Consider the following 12,819-nt stretch of genomic DNA (forward strand, 5'->3'; position numbering starts at 1 on the left):
TATAAATAAATGCATGACTAAATAAATGGAGGAGAGGGGAACACTCTTCCTTACTGAATTATACTAACTAGTAAATGTAGAAGGGTTGATAGAAATAGATAACCAGCATTTGGCAGTTATCATTGTGGTAGTTGATATAGGCAGGAATCTTCAGTAAATGCCAGGCCTAATGAGGGAACAGGATATTGATGGTTAACACAGTATTCCCCCACAAAATATTGATCATATCCAAAGGGAAATGGTTTCCTTTTGGTGGAAAAATACAGACACTTACCAACTCGACTAGCAGATCAAGATTAACACATCTTGTGAAAGGACAGGATGACATAGCATCATTATGATAGTATTCCTGGTTGGAATACATAGGTCATGAGGAAACAAGTACAGACCTAGGTTGAGAGCCATCCTACAGAAGGAATGACCTGTATATTTTGAAGCTATCAGTTATAGAAAAGACAGGAAAGAATGAAGAACTATTGTAAACTGAAAAAAATAGATACCCTCAGAACATGACATCTAAATGTAGCATGGTTCTAGATAGGATTCTGGATCAGAAAGGAAAAGAGAAGTATTACTGTGACAGTTAAAAATTTGGATGGAGTCTGTGAATTGGGAGAATGTTGTATCACTGTTGATTTCCTTATTGGAGGGGAGTTGTATGTTGGTACATAAGGGAGTGACCTTGCTTTGAGCAGGTACCAGTAGTTGTATTTTGTGGTACTAGAGCATCACATCAGAAAAAGATGGTAGACCAGTTGGTAGACTCGTGCATCAGTAGAAGGAGAAAAGGGAAGAGGGGGAAGACAAATGCACAGATGTTAACAGTGGGGGGATCCAGATGAGATGCAGGGGTTCTTGGTGTACTGTTCTTGTAAATAGTAGATTTGAGACTGTTTTTTCTAAACTATTTCCCAAAATGGTCATAAGAATATTTACATCTACTTTTTTGGTTTGTTGTTCATTAGATGAGATCACAGCCAGTTTTCGTCGCTTTGGCCCTTTGATTGTGGATTGGCCTCATAAAGCAGAGAGCAAATCCTATTTTCCTCCTAAAGGTAATTTCTAAGGATTCAAATACATGTGTAGTTTATCCTTATATTTTTTTCATAAGTGTTTGCCTTCAGTGTATAACTGTTTGTTGCTAAACTAACATTTTCCCAAATGTGTTTTTAAAATTTCTACTTAATATATACTTTTAATTCAAATTTGATTTTACTCTAAAAGAGGTTTCAAGATAATACCAAATTGAACTTAATGTTGATACTGTCAGACTTTGGGTGAGATTAAGTTTTAGGGGTTTTTGTTTATTTGTTTAATTTTTTTCTAACCTTTTCCTTACTTTTATGCTTCCTTTCACTTGAAGAATTATGAAAAAAATGGGAAAAATAAAAGTCTTTCAAAATTGTTTTTATTAGGCTATGCATTCCTGCTATTTCAAGATGAAAGCTCTGTTCAGGCTCTCATTGATGCGTGTATTGAAGAAGATGGAAAACTCTACCTGTGTGTATCAAGTCCCACTATCAAGGACAAGCCAGTAAGTGCAGTCTAGTATGAAAATAGCTTCTCATTTTTGCCTCTGTTCATTTTTCCTGAAAAATACACAGACATCTTGATGTATCTGTTAATTGAAACATTTGTAAGTAGAATCAAAATGAAAAAGTTTTGTTGTTGTCATTTTCCTAACCTTGACATTCAATATATTTGTGCACATTATTCTGACATTGAGTTTTTGGTTAACTAAAGTATTGGTGAATCTTTCTATTAAAAGATGTCATCTAGTATGCATTTGATAAATATAAAGTAGCTGAATTTCCTCTGAATAATAGAACTCAGAATCACAAATATACCTGTCTTTCTCCTTCCTCTCTTTGGTCAAGATTTTACCCAGTACCATATGCAGCAAGTTATGTTATACAAATAACTTGCTGCCTATGGTACTCTTGCCAAGTATTAATAAAATAAATTATGTATATACGTAAATGTACATTACATGTTGTTTCTTTTTGAAAGAGTTTTTATTATAAAATTTAGTCTTTTGGGAAGATCCCCTGGAGGAGGAAATGGCAACCCACTCCAGTATTCTTGCCTAGAAAATGCCATGGACAGAGGAGCCTGACAGCCTACTGTCCATGGGGTCACAGAGTTGGATATGACTTGAGCACATGCTCACACAGTCTTTAGGAATAGTAGCAATAGCAATTGGCCTATTTTGACAAATCTGACAAACCACAATCTTTTATCCCTTGACCAGTACCTAGTGGTAGGGTCCATTTTGGGATGGAGGCTCCAGTAGGCTTAGCTCAAGCAGTAATTTGTGGAGCTCCTCTTGGTGTCTTGGGGTTGTCCCCAATTTTCTGTGTGGCTAGACTCTTTCTATTTGACTTTTTTGTCCCCTGCTGGTCCCCATAGGTATTTAATTTTGAAAACTTTGGGCCTTGGGACCTGGTTGGTATACCTGTTGAGAATACCCTGATGTTAACCCCTTAGCCTTTGGTGTGGGCATTTGTAACGGTTATATAAATGCAAACAGTTAAATAGAGGTACTTGATTCTTGGTGTTGAAAAAGGCAAAAGATTTATATGACCTGAAGAGAAACCAGAGTATTGGTTAGTTTTAATGGACACACTGAAGTGTTTTATCATAAAACATTTACTGTAGGTATCCATATTTTTATTTTGAAATGCTTTACAATGCACTAGATTTGTTAATATCAGGAGTAGTTTGCATTTCCTGGACATAGGTTTGGACACACAACCCTAGTTTCTTAGCACTGTATACTAATCAACATCAAATACCATGCTAAATTTAAATTATATGGCTGCTGAGGGGTTGGGTAGGATAGAAGCCCAAATAAGCTGTAAAATTGTTAATTAACTTACAGATAATTAAGGTCGTATTACTGTTAAGCAGTTTGGTTTATAATAGGCAATTAAATTGAACTTTCCAGCCTTGGTTAGATTACTTTTAAAAATTAAATGAAGTGTTGGGATATGCTTTTAAATCTTCTTTGGTTTTCCAGTTTTATTGATTTTTAATTATATAAATTACAGCTTTGTAAAGTAAAATATTCTGTAATAATTGTAAACTTGATTTCCACATAAATTGCCTGTGTTGAGACCGAGACACTTTGGTTTGCACACTCCCTAGGTACAGATTCGACCTTGGAATCTCAGTGACAGTGACTTCGTGATGGATGGTTCACAGCCTCTTGACCCACGAAAAACTATATTTGTTGGTGGTGTTCCCCGACCATTGCGAGCTGGTATGATTCAACAGAGCAACAAAAACTCTGTTTATCCTTTAGCATAAGAAATAGCTTATAAAGATTTTTTTAGGATAAGTTTTCCATAAACATTTGAGTTAATGTCTTAATAGTGAGAGTCCTGGACTCCAAGTGTCTTAGCTTGAATTCATGTGTTCTGTTCCAGTTTAACAGCTGAGTAACTTTGGACAAATTGATTTCTCTAATTCTCAGTTTCCTCATCTGTCAAATGGAATTAAAAGTATGTCCTTTATGTAGAGTTGTTCTGAGGATTAAATGAGGTAGCAGATGCCCGGTGCTTAGTGCAGGGTCCCGTCATGCTCATGCTCATCACTGTCGTCATCATCCAAGAGAGAAAGCCCTTCCGGGACGGGCTAGGTATCGAGATGTTCACTGTTTGTTCCCATGACCCCATGTGCTCAACAGCTACTTACTGAGCACTGAACTTTACAACAAGGTTCTAAGCAGTGCATCATGTTTTTAGAGCAGTACTCACAGAAGAAATTTCATCCTTAACTTCAAATAATATGAGTTTTAATATTATCAGAGAGATGAAGAACATAAAATGAACAAGAATGCCATTTCAAAGTTGTAACATTTCGTGGAGAATAAGATTCATTTATTATTTCAAATTTAAATTTGGCAAATAGCTAGACTGTAGGGAAAGGTAAAGGGTTTTAATGGAAATCTTCTCAAAGGACTCCCAGAGAGTCTACCAGTTAGCTTTCTAGTGTTAAATGATTATTAAGCATTACATTGTTAACTGGTAAATTTACGGTGGCATTGTGGTATGGAGCAGATAGACCAGGGTACCGAGTCCAGCACAACCACTTTACTTGCCGTGACCTTGCGTAGGTTGATCATCCTCTCTGTGCCTCAGTTTCTCCAGGAAATCACTACGTACGTCATACGGTTGTTTAGATTATATGTGAAACACTCAGCAGAGTCCCTGTCCTTAGTCACAGTAGATTAAAATGAACACAACGGACAACTGATTATAATAACTAGTTTCATTTTAATAATTACTATAATGATGAATAGATGAGCTTCTTTCGATGAAACCTTTGGTGAGCAAAATGATGTTTCCTGGTCTCAAATGTCCTCTCTACTCCTTCCATATGTAGTGGAGCTCGCCATGATAATGGACCGGCTGTACGGAGGTGTGTGCTATGCTGGGATTGATACCGACCCTGAGCTGAAATACCCCAAAGGAGCTGGGCGAGTCGCATTCTCTAATCAACAGAGTTACATAGCTGCTATCAGTGCGCGCTTCGTGCAGCTGCAGCATGGAGAGATAGATAAACGGGTAAGTCCTGGACTGCATTCTGGGGAGTTCTCAGAAGGGCCCTCCGTGTCATTGCCAAGCTCGGAATGGGTGAATTTTACATGACAGTGAAGTGACAGCTGACTTCCGCCCATTGGGTCCACTAGATGCAAGTTCTAGAGCGTGTCTAAGAATTTCCTGTGGATTTTTTTCATCTCTTAGTGTTCTGAGTAGCCTAACAAAATACTAAAGTCACTTTGCTTGAGTCTACTTCATCTTTCCTAAGCTATCACCTCCATCCATTCATTTACTCAGTTAGTCACTCAATAAATATTTAACAGATCCTTTGTACTTCATTATATTAAGTATATAGACTTGAATGCCTTTGACATCTCCTCACCTTTTTTTTTTTTAAACCTGGGATATCAAGAATACCTCAACAAGCCCTATTTTCCTATTCACTATGTAACAAATGATTGAATAATTCACTTCAAGGACTGTGTCTAAGAAATAATATTTCATTATAACAGATTAATTAGAAGAACTCAGAATGGAGTAATTTGTAATCTCTTCCATTTGTAATCTCTTTTACCACCTGAAATTTGGTGGGAGTTCATTAGAATTATTTTCACACTTTAAATTCCTCTTTGTTGTGTTTATCCTCTGCATCAGAAAGCTGGAGAAAACCTCAGAGAGAACTCTTCTGTTTTTTAATGTATTGTATTTGAGACTCTGTGTTCCCTATATGTCTTCTTTGCATTCACAAATTTCTTAGCTTTGTGTTTCATTCATTCAACAAATACTTTAGTGCCTAGGGTAAGAAGTCTCTGTACTCATGGGTTTATGTTCTGGTGGACGGAGTGTGGCCTGTGAATCGACTGCTTGTCGGTAAATGGTTTGCTGTGAGTTTGTGTTGAGATAAAAATCCACTGCACTAGGGAGCACAGTGTTTAGTTCAGTTGAGACTTTTTCACAGAAAGACCTTCTTGAAGAAAGCAGTGCGTTGATTTTCATTCTGGTGTCAGCTCCTTATTTCATGCCAGACTGGTACTTTGGTTAGGGCTGACTGAGATATCCAGCGCTCCAAAGCCCTATGCTCAAAAGTCTTTAGTGATTGACCATATTGTGACTTTCTCAATTTAGTACGTAAAAACTGTCAGTCGCTAGTGGTTTACATGGGAGAAGGAAATGGCAACCCACTCCAGTATTCTTGTCTGGAGAATCCTGTGGACAGAGGAGCCTGGTGGGCTGCCGTCCATAGGGTTGCACAGAGTCGGACACGACTGAAGCGACTTAGCAGCAGCAGCAGCAGCAGCAGCAGCAGCAGCAGTGGTTTACGTTTACTGCTTATGTTCCATTTCATGTACATTCCACATAAGTGGTAGCTGAAAATTTCTCATCCTAGTGGTCATCATACTGTGAACATGTTAAAGGGAAAGGTATAGATCTGTTAATAAACATGGAGGAAGGGGGCAGGATTAGTTGCTGTATGTATTAACATACCTCCTTGATTTTTATTTGGACTAAAAAATATGTACATTTGAGTAAACAGTGTCTCCCACCTCATTGCTTCATTCCATCATCAGTTTAGGAGTTGTAAGTTTAGCCATTAGAAATTCAGACTTAATTTGTATTCCGCTAGGATCTCCAGTTCTTTGGCCAGTTTTCTTGCCACACTGTAGATGTTATGGAATGGCCTCGGGGCCAGAAGCCTAATCTTCTTGTTGCATCTGCTCTTCGGGCCTTCCGTGTCACTCCTCTTTTTGTTCATGGTCTGCCTTCATCAGGATTCCTTGTCAGAAATGGATGGCAGCAGTGGTAGTGATAGCCTGGTGTAAGGGAGTTTCAATCGTGAGTCTCTCCAAGACTAAAAATAACCAACTCTTTTTCTCACTGGAGAATTAAGAGCCAGGTTATTTTTAATGCTTGAGAGGCTCAAATGACAGATCGGCCTATTGAACACTGGAACAGACCCAGTTTTATAAATTTACCTCTGACTTTTAGACTGAAGTAAACCATTCTTCCTGACAAAGAACAAAGCAAGGTTTTAGATTATGAGTACTATGGCTGTGTCTTGTTTTCCTGGAGTTGGAGGTTTGTGATTATAACCCAAGATGTGTACACTGTAAATAGAAACCATGACCTTCTTACAGCTCAGAGGCTTACGGTGTAGAAGTCAGGCAGCTTCCCTCTGATTTGTACATTGAAGTGGTATTTTGTGGCTCTGGGAATCTCTTAGTTGGTCTTGTGCAAATTATAATTCCACGTATGACGAGAATCCAGATCCACTAATTAAAGTGATGGTTTGTGTCTATGAAAACTCTCCCGTGGGTTTAACCTTGTAATGTTCTTAAACATTAAGTTGGCTTCACTTTTAAATTTATGCTGGAACCTTGTCTTTCATTTGAAAACTCTTTAATTAATAAGACAAAAATGTAAAATAATGGGCATAAAAAACTTGCTAGTTGCTTAAAAGATGATAATTTAATTTCAGTAGAGTAGTTATTGACCCTTCCTTTTGGACACCTTGGCACAGATTCATTCAGACAGTGGATGGAAATGTACACACACAGTCTGAGTTGCTAGGTCCATTCACTGAGAAGTGTTCAACGCCTTTCTTTTATTTTTGATTGCAGGTGGAAGTTAAGCCATATGTCTTGGATGATCAGCTGTGTGATGAATGTCAGGGGGCCCGTTGTGGGGGAAAATTTGCTCCATTTTTCTGTGCTAATGTTACCTGTCTGCAGTATTACTGTGAATATTGCTGGGCTGCTATTCATTCTCGTGCTGGCAGGGAATTCCACAAGCCCCTGGTGAAGGAAGGTGGTGACCGTCCTCGACATATTTCATTCCGCTGGAACTAAAGGATAACTACAGTGCTCATTTTCAGGCCTCAGAATAAGTGCACTCTTCTGTTAATTCTGCCCCCTTCCTCAACCTCTTCACGCTGGCATGTCCTTTTGTGCAGTCTGTAACTTAACAGTAGTCTAAAAGAGAGAATGACCTATAATATAGGTGTTTTGTAGATTCCCGTGTCACTGAAAACAAGATGTATGAACTCCTTTTTTGTATTGCCATCATGTTGCATGGAAGTTTCATTCTCTTGTTTCGCTGGAGACTAAGAGGATCCAAACTTCCTGCAGCATTTTCTTAGAGGAGAGAGAGAATTATTAAAAGAAAAATGAAACAATAGAGTATTTTGGGTTTTTAATTAAATTATTGTTGATAATATAACAGATAAGAATACTTTTATTAAAATAACCACGTAACAATAACACTATCAGTCTCTCCTGATGCGGGGTTTCCCCCAGGGAAGTGCTTTTGCCTTTCTCTTTCTTTTCTTTCATCTTTTTTGCCTTTTTTTCCCATCCCCTTTCTGTTCTTTCAACAGCAGTGGAGGAAGTTAACAATTATTAACAGGAAAGAGCATGTTAAAGCAAACACAAATGCATGAGCAAGATTGAAGCAGCATTATAACTAATTTTAAGGGTTTAGAGGCAGAATATCATTTCATTATGCCTCAAAGTTACTACCACATCAGAAAAAAAAAGTAAAGTAGGCAGAGCTAGATTTATTTTCTTTTAAACAGGTTTTTAAATTTAGAATGTAAAAGTTGGGTACATTTATTTCTGAGGGGAGTGCACTTATTTATTTTTAAACTTTTACTTATCCGGTCACAGCCCCAGGAAACCTACCAAAGCTAGAGTTAACGACAACTGGTGGGAAAACTAGCATTTCCTCTCCTAAAGAACAAATGTATAAATTTTATTTTTGATGTTATATATAAACTCTATATCCTAATTTCCTAACACTCATCAGGTGTCAGCCTTTGCTCTCCATTTTGACATTAAAAAAAAGCAAGCAAACAGATCAAGAGATACCTCAAGGATATCATTTTTGATTTTGTTAGACTACCATATGTAGCCAAAACTGGAAGACAAAACCAATATTCAAATTGGCTCCTGATTGGCTTACTTTTAGATTTAAAGTTACTTTGGATATCCTGTAATTTAGTTGTAACATAGAAAATGAAAACAAAAAGTAGTTGCAAAGTGTTTTGCACTGTTGAACTAAGTAACTGTGTAAATCTGTGCAAAGGTACGTATGTTTATCTTACTCTTCCTATAAAATAAAATAACATTACAGTTTCAGAATTTAGCATGGGACATAGTCAGTGTTTGAAGTGCCAACTTCATCAAGTAATGCATGCTTTATTATAAATAAAACTCTAGCTTTTGAAAGGCGTTATTATGTGTTGAACAGTATGCTTCAGGGGTAAATTGAAAAATAGTCTCTTGAAGCCCTGGTCATTGGAAGTAACTTTTATTTTAATGGACATTTTCTTATGAAATGCCCTATCCACCATGAAAAGGATTATTATCATCAGTGTGCAAAACATTAAAAACAAAAATCTAATGGCAATCTTGCTAGTTATGCTACCTATCAGTACCATCTTGGATCCTTCAAAACCAAAGACTTGCCCTAGCACTGCGGTGAAACCACCTGACTGATGACCCCTACTGATCATGTTTAGGAAAAGCAATCCTTTATTTTTAATCCAGGCTTTAATGAACTGTATACCTGTTAAGTTCCAAAGGTCAAAATGGAGGCATTTGCTGTCTAACAGTCAGACACAAGAAAGGGAGCTGCTTATTAAAGAATCCCCTGCAAATATTGAAAGCGGTCATGTGAACGGAGGGTGCTCTTGTGTAGCTGGTCAGGGACTTTTTCTTTTCTCCTGAGTGACATAATTCTAATTGGAATGCTCATTTGCCTCTTCTTATTCTTTTCAATGCTTGTAGGTGGCTTGGGGTGTGCTGTCGTGCTGTTCCTACTCAGTAAACAGGTGTGATGAGCTAACAAGAAATAACACTGTTTGAGAACTAGCTTTGAATAATAATTTTTCCCTTTGTACATGACCTGCTGAATTTCGGTACAGTGTTTTTGTAGCTAACTTATTTTGTCATGCACATAATGTATATTTGTTATGCACTACTTTTGTATATCTTGTTTTTCCAACAGTGAACATTTTTAGGCACACTTTTCACTGACGGGATATCTCTTTATGCAATACCTCAATTTTTCATATTGCAAAGAGTAGCTTTTTGTACTTTTATTACTGAGAGATCTTCATATACTTCATTTTTTAATATAAATAATTTTAATAAATTTTATTTTCTTATATTCTGCTTTTTATACATTTCAGTGCTCTGCATACATTTTAAATTATGAATGTTGTGCACTGGCAATGCTATTTTAGAGTCTGCAGAGAAGAGAAAGCATGTTGCTTAAACATCCTTCCCCAACACCAGCTATTGGTGTACCTATAATTTAAGAGATAGTCTATGTAAAGTAACAAATTAATGAAAAAAAATTCGCATGAAAATGACAGATAACACTGTAGTTCCTAAAAAAAAAAATTAAATGCATAAGCATAGGGTAGAAATTTAAAATAACAAAATTGTCTACAGCTTCTTACTAAGTTTTTAAAATTATTCATAATGCAGACATTTTTGGTGAATGTTTAGCCATTTTTAATATTAATAAATTGATGTTAAGTGTTTGATTCAGAGATGTCTGCTCTTTTAAATTATATATAAAGAAAAAAAATAGCCTGCCGTGGGACAGGTGTGTAATGTTAGTATGCATGACTAATGTAAGAAATTGTTATTCTACTAATATTTACTTGTGATTGTGTGACAAGCGTGTTTACAGATTATTTGGTTACACTTCAATTTACAGGGCATAAACAATTATTATCTATTACTCTGAACTTTATTGATTACATGTCCTTCAGATTACATGGGATTGTAGTTGGGAGTTACCATGTAACTCAAAACATAATTAACATGTAATTAGTTTACAGATTTTAGGGTATCACTTCAATTTACCAAGCATGTAGTTCTAGCGCACTAGCATGGCACCAGCCATGTACTTACAATGTAGTTACAGAGTAATTACATGGTTATTTTTGCAATGTAAAATAAAGTGTTTCTGATTATTTTCTATGTAAAGGAACCCTCTCCCTTCCCCTTCTGGTCCCCACGCTTTGGTATAATATATATACTTCTCCATACACAGACCTCTGCAGAATGCAAAATAAAACTTGCAGTGAATGAATTTAGCATTTTATGAGAGTGCTGTTGGAAAGACTTGATAATTCACCCTTTTTGTTTTGAAGAGTTGAATCTTCTGTTAAAAGGTGATTTAAAACTTGAATGTGATGAATTGTGGCAAGTTAACTTCAAGTTATGTGCAATACTTATTTCAAACTTTTGAAAGATCTTTGCAGTGTAATTCTTTGTTTTTAATTGCAGACATTTAAAAATGTCATTTTCTACTGTTAAGAGTAATCCTCTTTCTTGCTGGTGTTTCTAAAGAAAAGAATCAGAAATCAATCTTTCTACTAATGTAAATTTGAGATTATTTTTAAAAATGGAATAAAAGAGGTTTTGGTCATTTGCTTTATTTTATTATCTTATTTTAAAGCTACTGTGATTGATAGCATTGTAAGAATTGGGACAATATTGTATTCAACTGTTTTATTTTTTATATTTTTAAAATTTAAAGTATAATTAGTTTTTATAATTTTCATCAGATTTTTGTTATATTTTTTGGAAGTGAAACTTTTAGCAAGTGGGTGTCTAGTTTTTACTAATCCCTAATGTTTTTTTTCCAGTGTATTGCTCATATTATCAGAAGGAAAAGTTATTTAAGTATGTCAGTTAATTGTACTACTTGGCTGAATTTCCATATAGTTTTTACTGTGTATGGGGAGGTTGTAGTATTTATTATAGCATTTTAAATAAGGGTAATTCATTTTTTATTAAAGTCATTTTCACGTTAAGTTCCTATTTTTGTATGTTCTACTCTTAAGTTATATAACACAGTTCCTTTTTTAAAAGAGTTCATTTGTTGAAGTGCTAGTGGAAAATTAATGTTATTAAATAGTTTGCAAATGACTATTTATACCAGTATGCGTATAATTTTTAAATATTTGTAATGTGAGATGTTGAATGAATAAAACTTTTAACTCAGCTTTCTTTTAATATACTTATTTATTTTCAACATAAGTAGATTGTGCTTCCAGGGTTGGGAATATAACATTTAAAAAATATTAGGAACATATTCTTTGGCCAAAGCAGAAGAAACTGAAATGAAAAGATGTTGGTCATGTAAGTGCTCCTGGCAGATGTGCCTTGCTTATGCAGACACCTAAATGGCAGTGGTTGTTGTCTTTGGCCTGCACAGTTACTTCACATGCTGCCCTGCAGAGGTCTTTTTGTCTGTGGTCTTCAGTGTGTGTGTGAGGCCTGAGCCCGCGACCCCAGTGTTCAGTCATCTGCTTAAGGCCAACTGTCTGATGAAAGTAGGGGAACACATGTTTACTTAACAGGGAAAGTCAGTATCTGAGAGGGTCAGTTTTGAGTCTTTGTCAGTGAAGAGCCTCGATTTCTGGCCATGCCAGCAAGAGGATCTGGGTTAACAAGTCTCTCTTGAATGTTAACCCTCCAGTTCCTCCGTATATCCTCACACCACAGGATGTGGCCTCTGGGATTATATTCTCTACAGCATGTGAATTGAAAATATTATCTTTGGGTTGGTCCATAAATCATGTGGACCATTGAGTACTGTGGTGTTTTAGTCATTTATGTGTTAGACTGCATTTTCAAGCTTTTAAAGGTTTTGTTTTTGTTGTTTAGTCACTGACTCTTTGTGACCCCGTGGTCGGTAGCCCACCAGACTCCTCTGACCATGGGATTTCCCAGCTAGAATACTCGAGTGGGTTGCCATTTCCTTCTCCAGGGGATCTTCCCGACCAAGGGATTGAACCCACATACCTAGAACCTAATACTAAAATATATCCCATTGTGTAAAATTTAATTTCTACTCCTTCTTACTTGGAGCATAGTATTCTTAAGACTGGAAGAAGCAGTTCTTGTCCTTAGACAAATGGACTCGGGGAGTCTTTTGCTTCTAAATTGCCTAAATATTCCCAGTATGCAACTCTTTCAACTATAGGGGTTTTTGATAGTAGTAACCAAACCCAGCAGTGTGTAGGACCCCCCAAGAATACTGGGTCACAGAAGCTTTGGCTGACAGTATGTTCAGAATTCAGTGATGTGCCCTTGAGACAGCCCCAGCGACGTAGGAGAATGTGGGTGACATTTGGTTGCCACCTCTGCAATATCCCTGGACTTTCTGGCATGGTTTCAGCACTGTAGGGGTAGGGGGAAAGACATAGGTAGATTTAGCTTCTTTATTTCAGGAAATACTTAACTTAGGCAAGTGC

General features: G+C 36.6%; 1 protein-coding gene across 3 annotated transcripts in view; it reads left to right on the forward strand.

The window, feature by feature from the left end:
* CPEB4 (cytoplasmic polyadenylation element binding protein 4) overlaps positions 1-11,564 on the forward strand; it is a 72,519-nt gene extending 60,955 nt beyond the window's left edge. For all 3 annotated transcript variants that reach the window (XM_019982802.2, XM_019982803.2, XM_019982804.2), the window contains 5 exons: positions 966-1,055; positions 1,416-1,534; positions 3,148-3,262; positions 4,387-4,568; positions 7,163-11,564. In XM_019982802.2, coding sequence (XP_019838361.1) covers positions 966-1,055; positions 1,416-1,534; positions 3,148-3,262; positions 4,387-4,568; positions 7,163-7,390 — 734 coding nt within the window. In that variant the 3' untranslated portion in view covers positions 7,391-11,564. The remainder of the gene's footprint in view (positions 1-965; positions 1,056-1,415; positions 1,535-3,147; positions 3,263-4,386; positions 4,569-7,162) is intronic.
* The last annotated feature ends 1,255 nt before the right edge of the window (positions 11,565-12,819 follow it).

This window comes from Bos indicus, chromosome 20 (genome assembly GCF_029378745.1).
Source record: "Bos indicus isolate NIAB-ARS_2022 breed Sahiwal x Tharparkar chromosome 20, NIAB-ARS_B.indTharparkar_mat_pri_1.0, whole genome shotgun sequence".
Taxonomy (NCBI): domain Eukaryota; kingdom Metazoa; phylum Chordata; class Mammalia; order Artiodactyla; family Bovidae; genus Bos; species Bos indicus.